Source organism: Stegostoma tigrinum, chromosome 10 (assembly GCF_030684315.1).
Source record: "Stegostoma tigrinum isolate sSteTig4 chromosome 10, sSteTig4.hap1, whole genome shotgun sequence".
NCBI classification, from domain to species: Eukaryota; Metazoa; Chordata; class Chondrichthyes; order Orectolobiformes; family Stegostomatidae; genus Stegostoma; species Stegostoma tigrinum.
In genome coordinates this window covers 12,636,941-12,658,693 of record NC_081363.1, presented here as the reverse complement: position 1 = coordinate 12,658,693, position 21,753 = coordinate 12,636,941, and the positions used below count along the sequence as shown (strand labels likewise).

At 40.3% G+C, this 21,753-nt stretch overlaps 1 protein-coding gene across 28 annotated transcripts in view; it reads left to right on the top strand.

Moving 5' to 3' along the window:
• nrxn3a (neurexin 3a) overlaps window positions 1–21,753 on the top strand; it is a 2,036,587-nt gene that overhangs the window by 44,834 nt on the left and 1,970,000 nt on the right. For 25 of the 28 annotated variants that reach the window (XR_007248249.2, XR_009446221.1, XR_009446220.1 and 22 more), the window contains exons 3-4: window positions 7,177–7,194; window positions 8,513–8,542. Coding sequence is in view for 24 of the 28 variants with exons in the window: in XM_059649000.1 (XP_059504983.1) it covers window positions 7,177–7,194; window positions 8,513–8,542 (48 nt within the window). In the remaining 4 variants the exon portion in view is untranslated. The remainder of the gene's footprint in view (window positions 1–7,176; window positions 7,195–8,512; window positions 8,543–21,753) is intronic. The other 3 variants (XM_059649003.1, XM_059648989.1, XM_048537422.2) reach the window with 1 other exon arrangement.

Genomic DNA, 21,753 nt, shown 5'->3' with positions numbered 1-21,753 from the left:
TTCCATGGATAAGGGATTTCATTTCCATGGCAGACCAGAGAGTTGTGATTTCCTCACAAGTAGTGAAGACTAAGAGGAAATTTGATAAAGATTTTGTTTTAACAAATGAAGGACTTAGATCAAAGAAAATAGAAACTTTTTTCCAATTGCTAATGGGTTGATAAACAGAGTGTAGAGATTTAAGGCATGAGGCAAAAGAAAATGAAGTGACGGGAGGTAAAATTTGTTTCACTCTGTCGGCATTTGGGTTTGCAATGCATTGCTTGATGGATTATTGGATGTTGGTTCAGCCTTTCGAAACAAGTTGGACAAGTAATTAAAGGAAGACTTACGTTGTACGAGCAACTATCCGGGTTGTTTTTTCGTGTGAAGTGCCACCGATTGATGGGCCAAATAGCTTCCTTTTGGGCATCTAGAGTCCGGTCTGTGTGAGGTTCACTTGCCTCAATTGGATGACAGTACGAAAACTGAAATCTGTTTTGCTAGATAATTTTCGATTGGCTCTTGCCCATTTCTCTCATGAAAAAGTGAGAGGCCAGGTTGTGAATGGATGAAGAGCTTGCTTCAAGCTGCATATCTTCTAGATATTTATAAATCAAGGTTCTGTGTGGTATTTTCTGGTCCACACAGCAGGTCACCTAACCAGTAGCCCTAAAGGAAACCACTGTTAGACAATCTGTGTCACATGAGGAGTTTAGGACTGTGGTTCTGTACCCAGTAGAGTTTAGAAGGATGAAGGCAGGGATCTGATGTATTTTTACAGAATACTGAGAGGCCTGGAAAAAGTGGACATGAAGATGTTTTCTCTAGTTGGAGAGGCTAGGATTCGAGGGCACAGCCTCAGGATGAAGGGATGACCCTTTAGAATGGAATTGAGGAAAACATTCTTCAGCCTGAGGATAGTTTATTTATTGAACTCATTGCTGTAGAAGGCTATGGAGGCTAAGTCATTGAATGTGTTTAAGCCAGAGATAGATAGGAAAGGGCTACAGGTGGGAGAATGAGGTTGAGAAACACATCAGCCATGACTGAATGATTATGTAGACTCAATGGGCTGAATGGCCTAATTCTATATCGTATGGTCTATGAAAGGGCCTAAGTTATTTTTAAGCTATGCAGAACCAATTAATCTCTTTATTGGAGCAAGATGCTAAAGGGTCCTTTGTGGACTGTAGCTGATTACTTATAATTTAGTTGAATGGGAGCAGGAAATGGAACAGGTGTCCTGTGAGGAGTCCAGATGTATGCCTTTTTAACAAGTGATTGGTGGCCTGATGATCCAAGTCAATCCAAATCTCAAAACTGCAGTTGTCGTCTCATTCCTATGATGAAGATTTCCTTCCTTAGAATGAGGAGATTGGACTTTGGAGAGAGACTCCAGCCTCTGGGAGTAGGTTGATGTTAGCTATTCATTTTTAATAGGAGGAGGAGGAGCTGTTGAAAGTCTAGGTGAATTCATTTCAAGCTGACAGATGCATCGGCCTGCATTTTGCCAGATGTATTTACAGATTACATGGGGGAGCATTAGTCCATTTGTAGATTTAAAAGGATTTCTGTTTAAATCAGTGACTTAAAGCAAATTCAAAACTAATCAATTCTTCTGTTTTTAATATTGCAGTCATTGTATTTAGTGTGTTCCTGCACTTCACATCTGGTGTACTTGGTTTGCAATTTATTGAATGTTATACAAGCACCTCAATCAAGTTATATTTGCATTTGAATTGACACCAACAACCTCAATTTAAATATATAAATTTGTAATACATTAGCATAAATTGTTCTGGACATCTTATTTTGCAGTAGTAAACTCTTGAAGGTTGACTGATTAAACACTGATTGCATTGCAGTCTTTGATCCTTAAAGGTTAACATTATTGCAGATGAAGCCATGCAGATTGTATCGCTCGTCAGCAGTACTTGCTGTTTGCATCAGAGTTTAGAGAGTTTGCCAATGACCCAGGAACTAAATATGATGATCCATGTTTTCACTGCCAATTTACAATACTTATTCATTGAAATGATTTCAGGGCTGCACTCTTAGTGCTGGTCTCGATGCAAATTGATTTTGCAATCTACTGTTTTATGCTTCGCCATCATCCACACCTTTGCCATCTTTACTTCTCACTGCTTCAGGAAGGCAGCCAACATAATCAAAAAACCGCTCCCATCCTGGTCAAAATCTCTTCCAACCACATCTGCCAGGCTAAAGATACAAAACCTTACACACCTGTACCAAAGAATTCAAGAACAGCTCCTTCCATGCTGTTATTAGACTTCTGAAAGGGTCTGAACAAGGGTCCTGACCTGAAATGTCAACTTTCCTGCTCTTCTGATGCTGCTTGTCCTGCAATGTTCATCCAGCTCCCCACTGTGTTATAACTGCTGATGATTCATCCAGGAATACAGAGAGCTCACCTCTTTGGAGAGCTCACCAGAAAGTCAGTTAACTTTTTAAAAATTAAATTAATCTATTTTCTAATCAATTTGATCAATGATGTTCTTACATACCTCTGGAAAGGTAGGATTTAAACCCTGGCCCCCTTGTTCAAAGATAGATAGGTTATCACTGTGCCACAAGAGCCCTCTAATAAGCTAACTAAAGACAGAACAATTAACAATTGTTGCCCACCACAGTCTGTATCACATTAGCAAATGATAAACAAAACAGGTGGGGATACAGAGGAGGGAATTAAACTGCCGCTGCCCTGAGAATAGGATTTGGCAGGTTGTGTTATGGCTGTACAGGACATTAGTTCGGTCATTTTTGGAATACTGCATTCAATTCTGGTCTCCCTGCTATAGGATTGATGCCATTAAACTTGAGAGGGTTTAGAAAAGTTTGACAAGGATGACGCCAGGGTTGGAGGGTTTGAGCTACAGTGAGAGGCTGAATAGACGCGGGCTATCTTCCTATGATCATAAGAGGCTGAAGGGTGATGTTATACAGGTTTATAAAATCATGAGGGGCATTGAAAGGGTGAATAACCAAGGTCTTTATCCCAGGGTAGGAGAGTCCAAAACCAGATGGCATGGACTTAAGGTGAGAGCAGAAAGATATGAAAGGGACTGAATGGGGCAGCATTTTCATGCAGAGGGTGATGCATGTATAGAATGAGCTGCCAGAGGAAGTGGTGGAGGCTGGTACAATTACAGCATGTAACAGGCATCTGGATGGGTCCATGAATAGGAACAGTTCAGAGGGATATCAGCCAAATGCCGGCAGGCCAAAATGGTCATCTGCACATCTCTATGATTCTAAAATAGTGGAGAATCAGGGAAAGTGGGGAAATAATGCATTCCAGCCCCCCACAGTGCCTCTCTCTCCAAAAGCGTCAAGGGTGCTGAAGATTTTGGTTCATTGTTTTAGAAGCCGCTCCAACTAATTAACTAGTTTAAATAATTAAGGAACTAATACATTAAAAACACTGCCCAACAGCGGCAGAATGCGAACAAAAATAGCAGATGGTAGGGAGAGGGAGGAAGCTAATTTGGAGAACAAACAAAAACAAAGAAACCTACAGCACAGGAACAGGCCATTCGGCCCTCCAAGCCTGTGCCGATCAAGATCCTCTGTCTAACCTGTCATCTATTTTCTAACGGTCTGTGTCCATTTGCTCCCTGCCCATCCATGTACCTGTCCAAATATATCTTAAAAGACGCTAACGTGTCTGCGTCTACCACCTCCGCTGGCAATGCGTTCCAGGTGCCCACCACCCTCTGTGTAAAGAACTTTCCACGCATATCTCCCTTAAACTTTCCTCCTCTCACTTTGAACTCATGACCCCTAGTAATTGAGTCCCCCACTCTGGGAAAAAGCTTCTTGCTATCCACCTTGTCTATACCCCTCATGATTTTGTAGACCTCAATCAGGCCCCCCCTCAATCTCTGTCTTTCTAATGAAAATAATCCTAATCTACTCAACCTCTCTTCATAGCTAGCACCCTCCATACCAGGCAAAATCCTGGTGAACCTCCTCTGCACCCTCTCCAAAGCATCCACTTCCTTTTGGTAATGTGGCGACCAGAACTGCACACAGTATTCCAAATGTGGTTGAACCAAAGCCCTATACAACTGCAACATGACCTGCCAACTCTTGTACTCAATACCCCACCCAATGAAGGAAAGCATGCCATATGCCTTCTTGACGACCCTTTTGACCTGCGTTGTCACCTTCAGGGAACAATGGACCTGAACATCCAGATCTCTCTGTTCATCAGTTTTCCCGAGGACTTTTCCATTTACTGTATAGTTCACCCTTGAATTTGATCTTCCAAAAGGCATCACCTCGCATTTGCCCGGATTGAACTCCATCTGCCATTTATCTGCTCAACTCTCCAGTCTATCTATATTCTGCTGTAATTTCTGACAGTCCCCTTCACTATCAGCTACTCCACCAATCTTAGTGTCATCAGCAAACTTGCTGATCTGACCACCTACACCTTCCTCCAGAACATTTACATTTATCACAAACAGCAGTGGTCCCAGCACAGATCCCTGTGGAACACCACTGGTCACAGGTCTCCAATTTGAGAAACTCCCTTCTACTACTACTCTCTGTCTCCTGTTGCCCAGCCAGTTTTTTTATCCATCTAGCTAGCACACCCTGGACCCCATGTAACTTAACTTTCTCCATCAGCCTGCCATGGGGAACCTTATCAAACGCCTTACTGAAGTCCATGTATATGACATTTGCAGCCTTTCCCTCATCAATCAACTTTGTAACGTCCTCAAAGAATTCTATTAAGATGGTAAGACATGACCTTCCCTGTACAAAACCATGTTGCCTATCACTGATAAGCCCGTTTTCTTCCAAATGGGAATAGATCCTATCCCTCAGTATCTTCTCCAGTGGCTTCCCTACCACTGATGTCAGGCTCACCAGTCGATAATTACCTGGATTATCCTTGCTGCCCTTCTTAAACAAGGGAGAGAGGTAAGAGAAAATGATTTAAGCCCCGCAATACCCACCTCTCCTATTAAGGGTATTGGTGGACACTGACTGTTGCCTCTCCAAGGACACCTGGGCATGAATGTAGGTGCAGGAGAGAAGACAGTTGGGAAATATGAATTAACACAGCGTGGAGCTGGAGAAATGCAGCAGGCCAGGAAACATCAGAGGAGCAGGAAAGTTGACATTTTGGGGAGTGACCCATGACCCCTTCCCCACCCCAGGCCCATTGCCTGGATCTGATGATGCCTACCTTGGCCAGACCCAGGAGCAGGCTTGCGAAGAAGCCGTCTGAATTGCCCAACCCCTCCGAAATATACATGAATATATAAATGAATATATATATGAACTCAGCTGTTTTAATATTTCTTTTATTGCTTTACATCCAAAGATGCTTTAGCATAGCACTGAACAGTTTCCTTCCTACCACAAGATCACCCATGTGATTCTTCTTTCTCCTTTGTTCTTCAACACTCATGTTTCTAAAAAAATTGTTAATTTACATGCAAAGCCTGTCAGGGCTGAAGCAGTGATAATGAACATGAGGAAAAGATAGAGACAGGGAGGTGACTGAATCAAAATGGAGTTGGCGGTGGAAGCAATGTATTCCACCCTCTCATTCCCCATCCTCTAATTTGATTGACACTGTTGTATTCAGCATAACATTTATATTTTTCTGAAAATAAGATCATAAGATATAGGAACAGAAGTATCTCATTCAGTCTATTATACGTGCTTTATCATTCAACAGCTGATCTAATAATCCCGAGCTCCACTTCCGTGTCTTTGCCCTGAATACATTGAATGAACCAGTTTTGACAGTCATCTGTGGTTAAAAATTTCACAGATTCACTACCCATTGAGAGTAGAACTTTCTCCTCATCTTTTCCTAAATGGGTAATCCCTTGTTCTGGGATGGATCCGCTTGGTCTGATACTGTCCCACAGTTGGATAACCGAAAGGAAAAGTCTATTATGCCATTTTTGAAGTAATGTCTGGAGCTTCCTTCAAAAAGTGGTGAATGATAAGCTGAACTATGTATCCTATTCTGTTGGTGCTGAAATTTGAAATTATATACCAACATTAATCTTGGTTGGCCAGTTGAATGCCTGTAATGGACAGACCTACCCTGTCAATATGTTTCAATAAGGCAGCCTGTCCTTATAAATTTTAATGATGACAGGCCCAACTTACTAAACCTCTTCTAGTAAGAAAGCTCATTCATACTTGGTATCAGCCAAGTGAACCATCTTGAGATTGTTCTCTGCAATTGTGTTGAGACATTTGTGCCCATTATTGGGGTGGTAGCCAGTTCCTTTACCTATGTTGATCTTGGCAAGCATTATGCAGGTTGGCAATCCCGCTAGTGCATTCTCCATGGCAATGCTTCTACCAGTCAGAGTCCTCTTGCACCCTCTATCTATGCAGTTTCAGTTATGTTCCCTTTTAAATTGGCATTCTTGCAATTCTGTCCTGATCAGTGCAAGATAAGAAAGCTTCAATGGCAAGTCTTGTTTCTTTATCAATTCGCACATTTTTTTTTCTTCACTCTGAAAACCTTCCATTCTCATTTTCCAAACAACACCATCTATTGAAACATCGTAAGGATCTTCAAGATTACCTGTACTTTTTTGGCAGTAGTTTGGAGAACCTTAAGTTAGGAAAAGAAAACAAAATTTTAATAAATAGGAGAAGTTGTTAAATGAAAATGAGCTGTTTTCTTGTGTGATGTGCTATGGAAAATATGGTATCATTTTAAAATGACAAATATGTACCATTTCAAATAATTAACTCATTATGTCTGCAATGAAGATGACTTAGCAAACTACCAACTGTTCTTATCATATCTTGGTACTGTTAGTTCTACAAATGGTAGTAAATTTTTTCATCCTTTCTGGAGGAGCATGTTTGACATGCAAAAAATTTACGGGAGACTCCTTTTGTAGGGAATAAAGAACTTCAGTCAGTACACTACATAAAGAATATTTTAAAATATTCTTACTTAAAGCTGAGTAGCTTTCTTGATGTAAAACAAAATGATATGATTCAAACTGCCAGGACAGATGACAATTTTTTTTGTTAAATTCACACATGCACAGTGTTTAATCACTTGCATGTTCACGAGCATGGTACTTCTGTTCTTGTGCATGAAACAGTTCCATGCAAAGACAAGTGCATTTAGTGCGTCTAACATCTGATTCTCTCCTTCTTTGCAATTTCTGCTGTCAGAAGTCAACCGTGTGCCAGGTGAGTTCTCCCTCCATCGGGTGAACTGAGTTTAACCAATGACTAATTTACAGGCTGTACCTGATCTTGTGGCTTGCAAGAAAATAAAAACTTGTAAGAAGCTAACAAAACGAAACAAAACGAGACAAAACGAAAACACATATTTGAGGACCCAATCCTTTTTTTTTGGCTTTATACATCTCAAGTTATTTGATAAAGTGAAATTCGTCGAGGTGTAGGACTCGCTCATGAAAAGGAGCAATAGAGATTTAAGGAAATCCCAGATCTTACACTTGGAGAATAGGTAAATATGAAATTGGAAAGGCTTAAATACTATGACTAGATACCATGGATTAGCACTAAACGTCAATGAAGTGTTAAGGGAGAAAGTTATTAACTTACTAGTTAACTCAAAACCTACTGAATGACACGTTTTTAATACCTAATGTCTAAAATTAATTTCATTTGGTAGGAAATTGCTTTTGAGTTTGCTGGTAATCTATATTGTAGACTTTATATAGGAATTAACCTACATTCTTAGAAAAACAATTTATGGAATGAGTATTTGACTTAATTAATTCACCACCTTTGTTCTTACTCCTCTGCCCCATCTTTACAAATAGTAGATTATGTTGTTTTATCTATTTTACTGTCAGTAAATGACCTTAATTCAGAAATAACTTTCCATTCCATTGTAATTATTCTGCCCGTTATCATAATGGGAATTAGTGCATGCTGCATTTTCATTGCTGAAGGAACAAAGAATGGTTATGTTACTAGGTCGAATGCCTTTTACTGTAAATCAATTGCATGTTTAATTCCCTGCAGCAAAATAATTCACTGACACACTCATTGTTGAGCCCCTAACTTGCTTGATAATACATAATGGTTATATAAGAAAACTAACTGTGATGCTTAGATGTAAAAAAGGAACAAAATATAAAACAGAAAAATTTGCAAACAGCTTTAACTATTTGGTGTACAGAGAACTGATATAAAATGAGCAGTTTCCATGCTAGTTAGATATTTTCAAGGACAAAAGATTACTGTTTTGAATTTCCAGAGATTTTAACATGTAAGTCATCATTTGAAGCCTCAAAATAGCTCCAGAAACTCCAGAAACTGAGGTCAGCTTAAACACTATGTTGACTGATGCAGTGAGATCTGTGGTACTCTTAATCTGCTCTTTTGTGAGCCAAGCTTTTTATGCTTATGTTAGAAAGCTTTCTCAATATGATTGATGCCATACTTAGCCATAAGTATGGAACATCACAATACCAACTGGTATTGTATGAAACTCTGTTTATTCTCTTTTGACTGTCTTTCTTCCTCTTCAAAGGTTTCTCGCATCTGACGATGGGCGAGCAAGGTATGCTACCCTTTTTTCTCTCTTTCTCTTTCCATTAACTTGCTTTTTTCCTCCCGCTGCCAGTTTATTAAATAGCAATGCAGCAGGTGAATTCCTGTTTCCTAACTGAGAGCCATTTCTTAGGCCTTTTTACAAATGCAATCATTTCAATGGTTATGTTGAATACTGAGTGGATCATTTAGATGGCTCACTCAGAGCATGACTGCAATCATGGGGTGAATGCTGACATTCAGAATGCTTTTTAATGTGATGCTACTCACACTTTCACAAAATACATTGTGTGAATACACACAGATACATATCTTTTTCAATATTGGTATTGCATGCCCTGAAGAGCCATCGGAAAACCTAACAGTGACTAATCAAGCTGGACTATCAATGGACCAAAATAATGCATATAGTACATTTTCAAGTTGGTAAGCATTGATGCCCAGAGTTGCATTTGTAGGTCTGGAAGATTTTTATTTTTCTTTGCATTCTGGATTTTCCATTGCACGCAACTGTATGTTTTATTTTACAGTGTGATTTTTTTTTCTGCGTGTGTATAATCTTAAACGAATTTAGTGCATCACTGCAGAATGCTGCAACAATTCAGTGTCCAAGTTTTTTTGTTGCTGTTTTGATAGTGTGTGGTGTGTTCAAGTGTTCCTAATCTGTTATCCTTCCCCCTTTTTCATTGCCCCTCAATGATGGAATTCATGCTTACTTGGATCCAATCTTCATTTCTGTAGGTAGAAGTAAAGGTAGAGTTCTGTTTTTATTTTCACTTTCTACTTAATAAGATGTCTGTCTTTAATTTATTGTTGTGTAAGATTGTTGAACTGTTATTGTGGCACCATAGCTGAGCCGTGAAGTCCATTATTTGTTGACCTGATAATGTTGACAAAGGAAACTCATTTTCATCCACGTGAACTTTGGTTTCTCTGTATTAATTTATTTTGATTGTTAATGTATGCGTAGGACAAATCTCTTAGAGTATCTGTACTCTAATGGTGACTGGGTTTTATTTTAAATTGCAGTAAAGGATGATTAAAATCTAAACATTTCCAAGTCTGGATGTTTATCTTGTTGAGGATTGAAAATGTTTTGTTGCACTGAACTACAATCACTTCTTCTCACTGTTTTGGATTAACCAAGCTCAGGGAAAGTTCTGCATTTGTATTATGTGAAATCATATTCTTTATCATGTACAGGATATGAAATGCATATGGGATTTACTGTCAAAGGTGGTTGCTTGGATTTATTCTTGATGATACTTCAGAAACAATCCTTAGCAATTAAATAGTGTTGAAGTTAATTGAGCCCATCAGTTCCGAACTTCACATTCAACAATCCAAATAAAGTTGAACACATATATTCTTTAAAATCAAGATTCTTGTTTCTCTGACTTTTAATGGTGCAAATTGAATTCTTTGTAAAAGTTGGTTAGAAATTCACTTGTCTGTCAGATGAAGAGCTAAATGCCATATTCCATGTTTTCATTTTCATGTTATATGTATGTGAATTTACTCGACAGAAAATGACTTCAACTTGCTATAAATAGCTTAGAAAGAATGTGTGGTAACTTTCATTTTATTTTCAGCCTGGTTTCAGGAATAGGATGACAGCTTTTTGATAAATGATTTCATCATTTACACTTTCCATTTGCTGTCTAATTAGGTTTTTCAGCATTATGTTGCTCTGTGTTTTTTGTTCATATAAAAAGGAAAGATGCATGTGTTCACTGTGGGTGATGTGTCAACTTGCTAGTTAGTGCTTTCAAAAATCTTTGATAAGGTTACAGTGGAATAACAAATGTTAGTTGAAATTCTGTCAGATCAAAATTAAATTCTGCTCTGGCTGTAGATAAATACTTCAGTGAATAAAGGTCAGTACATTACATTGAGCTGCTACTCATTTAATGGCTGGGGCAGCAAAGATGGGACAAAATCCAACGGCAATAAGATTTCAGCTGATTCATAACAGATTTCTATCCACTGCTCCCTGCTATGCGACCTGGTTGTGGCTGAGTTTCACATAGGGCTTTAAGTTATACCAAATATTGTCTGTACTCATAAGGAAGATATTGTGGCTCAGTGATTAGCATCTCTGCCTCTAAGCCAGAACTTCTGGTTTCAAGTCCCATTCCAGGATTTATGAAGTTCATGAAGTGTAAATCCTTCCAAAGTATCACAATGGTGCACAGTAAGAGTAAGGGATATGTTCTGAAATTAATTTGAATCTCAATGTTAAGGTGGGTTATGGCATATGTGAAAAAATGCACTGAGACCAGATTGGTGCGAATGCTATGGGCTCATCCCTGATCTTGGATAGAGAGGATTGGGGTGAGTGTCCTTGCCTGGCCTGTGGTGGGTTTTTGAAGAGCTGTTGCTCAAGCTTGTCTGTTAGGTAGCAAGCATCATGGGGAAGATTGTTGATATTTGTATGAAGTTCCTTTGTTTGTTGTCCCAACAATGATTGAAATCTCTTTTTTGTTAAAAAACATACTGGTTAACATCTAAGTTAAAGCAGAAAAGGAATTTCAGCAGTTGATGTGAGTCATTTCCATAGAATTATCCTGCAGTATAATTTCAGAGCAATTATGATGAGCCGTTTTCATCAGAAATAAAGCATTTGATATCAATTAAAACATTCATGAAAATGGATATCATAAATTCATATGTGCTTTTGTTCGTTGCTGTGCAATGTGCAAACATTAATCATAAAAGCACTGTGATTTTTTTGCAAGTACGTCTGGCCATTTTTGTTCTCTTCGTGCCACTCAGGTTGTGAGAGAATAATTAATGCCCGTGTTTTCTTTTTTTAAAAGAGAATTTATATTGAGGTGTGCAGGTCATATCAAATAAATTGGCGTTAGGTTTCCAACAGCATTTGGAACTTCCACACAAGTTCCAGAATTCTGAATTTCCTGTGTGTCTTCACTCCTCTGAAGAATGTATAATTCGATGGTGGAAGGCATTTAGTTAGTTGTTGAATACGCACTGGAGGATTTAAGAATTATGCAAAATAAAGGGAAGAGTTTTAGATATATCTTAGACATAAATAAATTTTGGAGAAAATGGGTGTTGAATTCAAAGATAATATTGGATTCTATATATTTCGCACCCCCCCCCCCCCCACCCCACCCCTATCTGTTTTTCATAGAGACTGTTCTCTCCACGACTGTCTTGTCCACTCCCCACTAACCCCAGCACCTTTCCCGGCAACAGCAGGAAGTGCTATACTTGCCGCTACACTTCCCCTCTCACCTCCATTCAAGGCAAAAAACAAACCTTTGACATCAGGCGGATGTTCGCCTGCACATCCACTAATGTGGTCTACTGCACCCACTGCTCCCGATGTGGCCTCTTCTACATCAGTGAGACCAAGCGGACACATGGAGACCATTTTGTAGAGCATCTGCACTCTGTACGCAACAAACAACAACACCCTCCGGTTCCCCTCCAACCCGAGGTGTCATGTCTATCCTGGGTTTTCTCCAAAGTCACAATGACGCCACCCACAAACTGGAGGAGCAGCACCTCATATTCTGCCTTGGGACCCCACAACCCAATGGTCTAAATGTGGATTTATCCTTTTCAAAATCTGCCCACCCCTAGCCTCATCCCATGGCTAACCCTCCCTCTCATCCCCACCTCCTTGACCTGACACAACCTGTCCATCTTCTGTCCCACCTATCGCTCCTCCCACCTCACTGTCCAATCCCCATTGCTCCCTCCCTGCACTCATCTGTCACCAAACTGCCTACCTTCACCAGCCCCACCCCTCCTCGCTGATTATTTCTGAGCTGCTCTCCCCATTTCTGAAAAAGGGTGCTGACCGAAAACATTAGCTTTCCTGTTCCTCTGATGCTGCCTGGCCTGTTGTGTTCCTCCAGCTCCACACTTTTGTTTCCTATATTAGATCCTAATTGTGTTTGGCTTCCAACTTCTTCTATCATTATGTTAAACATTTTGCATTGTTCCAAGCAACACAGCAATATTTACATATGCTTAAAATCACTAATATTCTTACTTATAAGAGTTCACAGCTTGTTGTACAATTGCTTTATGTCGGCCAAAATGCCTTTAAAATGCCTTTGTTGTTCATTTTGTTCCTACATGACCAATAATATCAATTGCTTTACTTCCAGCTGTTTACAGAAGTATATTTATAGTACATCACAGGAACAAGCCCTTCGGCCCATTTTGACTTGTTTAACTTCTGTTTTACTGCCCAGTTTAGAAGCTATTCTGTGCTTCAAGAATTATTTTCTGTAGGATGCAGGACGTGGGATTATTTTCTGTAGTTCTGTTATATTTAGCATAAGTCAAATCTGAGCTGGAATTTTATTATCAAGATGTTATTATTTTGAAGCCATTTTAGGCAGGGAGGGCTGTCCCTTGCTGTGTTGTTGTTCTGGAGGGTTTTCTCATTCTTTAAAGCCTTAATAACAATTCTGTCTTTTTTGTTCTTCTGTGATTACACAAAAAGATTTGTACCTTTTGTAGAGTCTCCTGAATGAAGTGCCATAGTAGACTAGAATCGCTCAGTGCTTTGAATTGTCCAACTTTCAATGGCTGTTCACAATTTCCCTAGCTCTCTGCTTAAGGATTATAAGGGCTTTCTTTCTTGGCACTGTTAATTCCATTTTATTTCTAACTTTGTGCCTCACACTATCTGCTATGGTGGAGATGACTGATAAAAGACACAATTTAATTTTTAAATTCTCACTTTTCAGCCTGAGTTACTGTGCCTTTGAATTTTCCAGGGATTTTTGGTTTTGAATCATGCCATCTCCACTGTTTGCTCACTGTGAACTTTCACCAACCATAGTTTTCCCCATCTCAGCCTGCACCTTTAGCTTTGCAGCTACAGATTCTCCTGTTTCAGCATATTCTCTTTAAGGTCAGAAACAATTTTTAATGCTCCTTGAAGTATCCTTCTGTGTTAGGTGTTGCCGTAAGGGTTTTGAAGGTTTGCTGTTCTCGGCAATCAGTCGCTATTTTTTAAGGTTGTAAACTTGCTCACTGAGCTGGCATGTTTGGTTGCAGACATTTCGTCACCCTGCTAGGTAACATCACCAGTGCGCCCCCGGTGAAGCATTGGTGTTCTGCCCTGCTTGCTATTTATATGCCTCGGTTTGCTGGGCTGGTTGGTTTTACTTCTGGTTCTGTTTTTTCAGTGGTTTGTCCATCAAATCCAGTTCAGTGTGTTTGTTGATGCAGTTCTGGTTGGAATGCCAGGCCTCCAGGGGATTCCCTGCCATGTCTCTGTTTGGCTTGTGCTTTAATAGATGTGTTGTCCCAGTCAGATTCTTTGTCCGTGTGTACCGAGCCTAGTCAGAATTGGTTGTGTCTCTCGGTGGCTAGTTGGTGTTCATGTATCCTTATTGTCAGTTTTCTTCCAGTTTGGCCTCTGTAATGTTTCTTAGTCTTTGCATGGACTTTTATATATTACATTAGTTTTATTGGTTGTGGGTGTGGGATCCTTTACATTTCAATAGCTATCGCAGGGTGATTGTTAGTTTGTGGGCTACTCTGGTAACTTCGGTCCGCCTCCCCCTCTCTCCCTATTTATTCCAGTTCCCTCTCCCCATCCCCCTCTCTGATGAAGGGTCTAGGCCCGAAACGTCAGCTTTTGTGCTCCTGAGATGCTGCTTGGCCTGCTGTGTTCATCCAGCCTCACATTTTATTATCTGTTAACTAGGAGTCTGGTTAGCTTTGTGGTCATTCCTGATATGTCCCTGGTGTACGGTAGGGTGATTAGTATGTCCAGCTGTGTTGTGTCTTGTAGTGGTCTGTTGCAGAGATAACACCAGATTGTGCTTTTTGGGTATCCATTCCTTTTAAAATCTCTGTATAGATGCTCCTGTTCTGCTTTGCACAATTCTGGGTTGCTGCAGTGTATTGTGGCTGGTTTGAATAATGTCTTGATGCAGCTCCATTTATGGGTGTTGGTGTGATTACTGATGCAATTAATATCTGATCCATATGCGTGATCTTTCTGTATACGCTAGCCTAGAGTTCCCTATTGTTCTTAGGTTCTACCATTATGTCAAGGAATGGTGATCGGTTATTTTTCTCTTCTTCTTTTGTGAATTTTAGTCCAGTGAGGATGTTGTTTGTATGTCAGTGGGTTTCTTCTAGTCTTGTGTGTTTGATAATCACCGAAGCTGTCATCTACATAGCGGACCCAGAGTTTGGATTGTATAGTGGGAAATGCTATCCATTCTAACCTTTGCATTACCATGTCTGCAATCAGTCCTGATAGTGGGGATCGCATTGGTGTTTCGTTGATTTGTTTGAATATATGATAATTTAGGGTGAAGTGGGTTGTGAGCCACAGATCCAGCAGTTTGAGGGTGCTGCCCTTGGTAAGCTGTTGGTATTGTGGTGTGTCTACCTTCGTGATTCATCCAACAGTGTAGCAGTTGTCTCTTTGGCTTGGTCCATATTTACATCCATAAACAGTGCTGTCAGGTGAAAGGATACCATTATCTCATCCTGTTCTATTCTGGTGTCCTTGGTGATGTTGGGGAATTCTTGGGATGAGTGGCTGGAGTGGGTACTAATTCATTATTTCAGTTTCTGTTGTAGTTCTTTGGAAAGTCTGTGTGCCTGGTAGTGAGACAATGGGTCTGAGGGGTCTCCTGGCTTGTGTACCTTTAGGGAGTCCATCAACAAACACATTAAACTGGATCGGATACATAAACCACTGAGAAGCAAAACCAGAAGTAATACCAGTCAGCCCAGCAAAACAAGGCATATAAATAACACACAGGACAGAACACCAGAGGTGTACTGACGACGATGATGAAACGTCAATAATCAAAGACACCAGCTCAGTGAGCAAGTCTGCAACCTCATCTACAACCTCAGCCACGAAACTTCTCAAAATGTTTAATTTGTTTTTACTTGTGGGATGCAGGTGTCGTCCACCGTTTACTGCCCATGCCCAGTTGCCCCTGAGAAGGTGGTAGTGAGCTACTTTCTTGAACTGCTGCAGTCCCTGTACTGCAGATACAAAATGCTGCTCAGGATGGAATTTCAGAATTTTGATCCAACAACACTGAAGGAGTAGTGTTATATTTCAAAATCAGGATGGTGAGTGGATGAAGAGGGGAACTTTCCTTTGCCTTCAAGTTTTCCGGTGACAAGGATGTTTGCCTCCATTGGAGCTAGTGCCATTTATTTATATATCCAGATCCCACACTGATCAGCGTGTAGCATGTGCTGCCATACATTGCTTCTGAATGTGATGGTCCTTTAGGGTCTGACATGGACAAGACCATGTGAGAATATCTGCCATCTGGTCCAGTGAGAAGAGTCTTGTCGAGTAAGGATGGGGTCAAAAACCTGGAATCTCCTCCCTACTAGCATTGTGGGTCAATCCACAGCAGGTGGACTGCAGCAGTTCAAGAAGGGAGCTCACCACCATCTTCTCAAGGGCAACTAGGGATGGGCAATAAATATGTGCCAGCCAGTGATGCCGACATCATATTTAGGAATTATTTTTAGAAAAAGCAAGATGCTGGTTATTGCATCCCTGCAACTATTTGCAGAACATGCTATACAATCCTGCAAAATCTGTATAGAGGACCTAGCCTTACGTTTCTCTTCCAAGAGATCCCACTTTACTTTCTCACCAATACCTCATGATGTCATCACAGTGGATGGTGCTCATTTCACTCAATCAAGTATTAACTGTTCTGGAGCCATAAACAACAGTTTCCACTGCACTGTTCCATCTGCGGTTATGAGAATTTCTTATAACTACAGGAAGTTCATAGAAGATGAGTGGCAATTTTGGCTCAACTGGTTAATAAAACAATTATGATTTGGGGACTGGGAGATTGATTATAAAGCACTTTACATTCTCTACCAGCTATCTAATATCCATTATTTATTTTCTCTTCCATCACCTTTTGTTTCTTTTCCCTAATTTGCTTCCACACGAGTAAGGTCAGCTGTATTTCTTCTGGGTATATTGATTGTAGTTATTTAAATCAACTAGTTAAGAAATGTGCGTACACATCTCTGGAGCAGGTGGGACTTGAACCTGGGCCTCCTGGCTCAGAGGTAGGGGCACCTGAAGAACCCCTACAGTGGGTGTGTCAGTTTTGACTGAGACATGTGATACGGCAGTGATGCTGCAGAGGGAATGACATTTTCTCCCGTCACACTGATTAGAAATCATTAGTCACACACTTGCACAAGCTCACGTACGTTTGAGGTGGTTTTTATTGGGGCAACAGAGTTCTCATTCCTGCACTAGGAACCCTGCCCATTGTGCAGCTGATATGCTTCCATTCCATTGCTTTAAAGGACACCGGTCTGCTTTCAAGAGTTGCTGAGCAGCCAGGACACAGCAGTTGTTCACTCTGGGCCATGTCAACCAGGAATGGCCACCAGCATTCCTGTCACTGGCAAAATCCTGATGTGGCACAAGGAGGTAAGCACGTTTCAGCCCTTGCCTTCCTTTGCCCAATTCCGATTCACCCCCCCGCCCCACACCCACCCCTATACCATATAACTCCTGCAGACCCTGCAAAATACCGCCCATCACATGCAGTGTCTTATGTAGTAAAATGACTTTAACCTAGCTGAACACAAGCTATAATCCAAATGAGCCAGCAGTCCAATGCTCTGACATTGCAGGTACTGGGCTTGCTTCATTATGTGAGGCTATCTCCTGAGTTATCAGTCCACCTACTTGTAACTGATGCACAGCCCTTAAGCTGAGCCTGTTAACTGATTGAACTCTGGAAATGAGATGCCCAATATTTTGCTGTAAAATTCAAAGCATAATTAATTGAGAAAAGTTTCTTGAAAGGGAAAAATAATTGGCCGCACACACTTGTTGTATTTCTGTACCAGGTCAACAAATATTGAGCAGTCATGCTGTTTTGTGAATCATTGGAAAAACTAATCATTTAGTCAGTGTAACCAGTTTCTTTTTTAACATATCCTAAATCTTAATCTGCTTCAGTGACAATTTTCACTATCAGACCAATTGTGTACATTAGGAAGGATTGACTATTGAAGCATATGCACTGATGCATTTAATAATATTAAATGTCCTATTAACTTTTAAATGTCCTGCCATGCAACAATGTAAAAAGGCCTGAAATTAAGCAAATAGAATATATTATTCTGCAATGCTGGGATATGCTGACCCAATAAAACCTGCAGGACTCAAGGTTGTTTATTCATATTGAACTTTAAGGATAATGATTAAGGTTGAAAACCCACTTCCTTCATACAGTTATGTACCTTGTTTCTTGTCACCTCTGCTTCCTCCTTCCATGGCTAGGTTCTGTTTCACCATTTTAATTTATGGAAATGGCTGGTGTTTTGAAACTGAAGTTTTCTTGTGCAGTAGTAAAATCCAGATATTATACCCGAGGCCACTGCTTCTAACCTGCTTAGAATGTCGCTGGAGATAAAAAATGAAGATTAGTGCGGGAGGTGCCTGCATAATAATTGAAAAGGTTGATTCATAGATTTGCCAGAAGAATGATACATTAGCATTAAAGGACTAATAGCTATATATCATTTGAATGAAAGTCTAATTTGGATGATTTTGGTTGCTGTAAATCAATAACCCTCATGATGTATCTCACAACAATCAATGGGCTGTTTTCAAGTGGGACTAAAGAACAACACTTCTAAACATGTGCTGCTCCACCGTGGCTGGTTAGCTCAGTTGGCAAGACAGTTTGTAACGCAGTGTGAGGCCAGCAGTGTGAGTTTAATACCTGCTCCTGCTAAGGTGGTCTTGCAGAGCCCGGTTTCTCAACCTCTTTCCCTCATCTGAAGCATGGCAACTTTTATATTAAGCGACTGTTGATCATCTTTGTCTAATGGGCGGGCAGGTCTACAGTCTGGTAAGCTGATGGTGACTTTACTTTTATTTTAACTGAACTGAAATATCAAGGCAAGGTTGATCTCCTCCGATTGTCTGTATCATGCAGCAGAGGTCAGAGAGGATGCTTGCTGATCCATCACTCCCTGAAATCCCTCCACACAAAATTGCTTATATATTTTAAAAAACATCTTAATCCAATTGTGTGATTTTTGGGAGGGGAGGACAGTGCACACACATCCTACTATAATTGTGTGGGACAGGCTGGATGAACAACAGGGCCTTGTCTTGCCTGTCACTGCTCAATTTAAATTTTTGCATTTTACAGAACAAGATAGTTTTAGCCATGTGCGAGCAATGCCACAGCTAGGTTTCTGGGGAGGTGGGGGGGTGGGAGCGGTGGAGGGGTGAGAGGGGCGGGCAGGGGTTTTGTGTGTGTGTGTGTTTGTGTGTGTGATAAAATTAACGGTTGGGCCCTGGGTTTGTTGTCAGACAGAGATAGCTAGGGGTTCAGGTACATAATTTGAGACATATAAAATAATCAGTGGGTTAGATAGGGTGGATAGGGAGAGCCTTTTTCCTAGGATGGTGACGGCGAGCACGAGGGGGCATAGCTTTAAATTGAGGGGTAAAAGATATAGGACAGATGTCAGAGGTAGTTTCTTTACTCAGAGAGTAGGAAGGGAATGGAACGCTTTGCCTGCAACGGTAGTAGATTCACGAACTTTAGGTACATTTAAGTCGTCATTGGATAAGCATATGGGCGTACATGGAATAGTGTAGGTTAGATGGGCTTCAGATTGGTATGACAGGTCGGCACAACATCGAGTGCTGAAGGGCCTGTACTGTGCTGGAATGTTCTATGTTCTATAATTCTTTGAAATTTATGTCACAGGTAGGCAAGGTGGTTAAGAAGGCATTTTCCATCCTTGCCTTCATAGCTCAGATCTTTGAGTAAAGGAGCTGGGACATCATTTTGAGGCTGTACACGACATTGGTGAGGCTTCTTCAGGAGTACCATGTGCAGGTCTGTTATAGGAGGGATATTGTTAAAGTGGACAGGGTTCAGGAAAGATTTATCAGGATGCTCCCAGGAATGAAGGGTTTAAGATCTAAAAATAGGCTGGGACTTTTCTCACTGGAGCATTGGAGATTGAAGGCTGACCTTTTATAAAGGTTTATGAAATAAGGAGGGGCTCAGAAAGGCTGAATGGCAAAGGTCTTTTCTCAATGCTGGTGGAATTTGAAACTAGGGGGCATATTTTTAAGGTGGGAGGAGAAAGATTTAAAACGAACATTAGGGGCAACTTCTTTACACGGTGTAATTTTTGTGTGGAATTAACTGCCAGATGAAGTGATGGATGCGGGTACTGTTGGAACGTTCAAAAAACATTTGTATAAGTTCATGATCAGGAAGGATTTGGAGGGATATGGGACAAATGCAGTTTAGTTTGGGAGCATGGTTGGCATGGACTGGTTGGACCGAAGGAACTGTTTCCGTGTTGTGTGACTGTATGGCTCTGTGGATACCCCAGATTGTTAAACTCCTGTTTGAGAAGGATGAGGTCCTTCTTTATTTAGCTACCACCTCAGTCGGCTACAACACGGTTGATCTGAGGAGCGACCTTTTCTCTGGTAAAGATGTTTCATCTCTCTCAAATGAACTTAGGAATCATTTTAACCAAGCTTTCATCAAATAGCAAAACGAGTGAGTTTATTACTTACTATGTGAGAATATGTACAAATGTAGCACGCATATGCATAGATAAAAACAGGAGGTGAGTTCAAGATGACAGTGATAAAAACACAAAGGTGCTGCTGGGCCTGCTGTGTGCACCCAGCTCCACACTTTGTTGTTGCGGATTCTCCAGCACCTGCAGTTCCCATTATCTCTAAAACACATCCAGACTAGTCTCAAATGGTCCATCTACTGCAATGCTCTTTACTGATGGCATTGATGTTGGGAGTTGAAAAATTGGTCGTTGTCTCCAGGTCCATCAGTTGGTTTGGGGTTCTGTATTTCTGATTTCTTTTGACCATGATTAGTTCCCATTAGTGAGTGAGTTAAGATTTTTACCTGTAACATAGGGATGATTAAGGGATAGTTTTTGTTTTAACTATGGCCTTCATGCTAAGCTAATGCATAAGCTGAGAGATTTTGAATTAAGGACTAAAGATTCCCATAGTACTTCAGGGTTCTAGCCCATTCATATAACAATATTGACATGCAGCACCTTCAGTTTGTCTGTAACGAAGTATGTGTTACAATCAATGAAGTGTGAAACATGCCTTTATTACTGATTGTTAGAACATAACTGTTGAACTAGCAGGTGATTTCCTTTCATCAAAGACATTTAATATTTTACTTGCAATTTTTTTTCTTACACTGGCAATTTGGTTACGTTAGTGGTGACAACAAAGCACTTTAAGATGAAGTATGCCTATTCTGCAAGTGACTGTTGGCTTTTTTGATCTACTGAATATGTACCGTCAATATTTTTAAGTCGGCATGATTGAACCAGAAGAAAATAAGAATTTTTTTTCAAAATTGTAAAATATGTTTTTTCAAAATGTATTGCTCAAATTGTACTTGGTAATGCATTGGAAGTGTGAAAAGTCATAGATTGTGTATGCCAAATTTAATGTATACTTTGAAAGCTGGAAAGTACATTAGGTGGTCCAGAGGGTTAATGGCGTCCAGAACCTTGGACAGTTCCAGACAATGAAACTTGCCCAGTGTGTTTTGTTAATCCGTCTGTTTTCAGCTAATGCCTGCTCTCTGCTTTAGCCATGACATAGGGTCTGCTGTTTTGTTGTATTCTATTCCCCCAGTTACCAGGGGAGATCAAATGCATTTTAGCATTATTATTTAAAGGATTTGATTTTCAAGGGAAGAGTTTGTTTATTTATGATGAAAAGGTTTAAAGGATGTTTGTATGCTTCATTCTATTTAACAGGCATCTCTAACTGCTTTGTAACTGTGGGCAGTCTGGCTTGAGCAAAGGAAAACAGGAGATTATCCAGGAAATAAGATTATTGATCTGCAGAAGTTAATCATCAATGTTTGTGAGTGGACAAAATAAAATTGTGACAGAATTATTTTCAGTTCACGGAGCTACAGCCATTGGGTAGTTCCCCTAGGAGTCTATTTAAATACAATTAGAATCGGCAGGTGATGCACTCAGTAGCAATCCAATCTTGTGTTTCCTCAGAGTTATATTGCAGAAACTTGTTTTGTCACAGCTAAGTACCCAATTTTATTCTTTAAAGTGGTAACCTTTGGGCAGAATGAGCTACATGAACAGTTCCCCAGCAGATTGTAAGATGAGGATAGTTTTTCTCTCATTCTGCAATGGCTCCTCCTT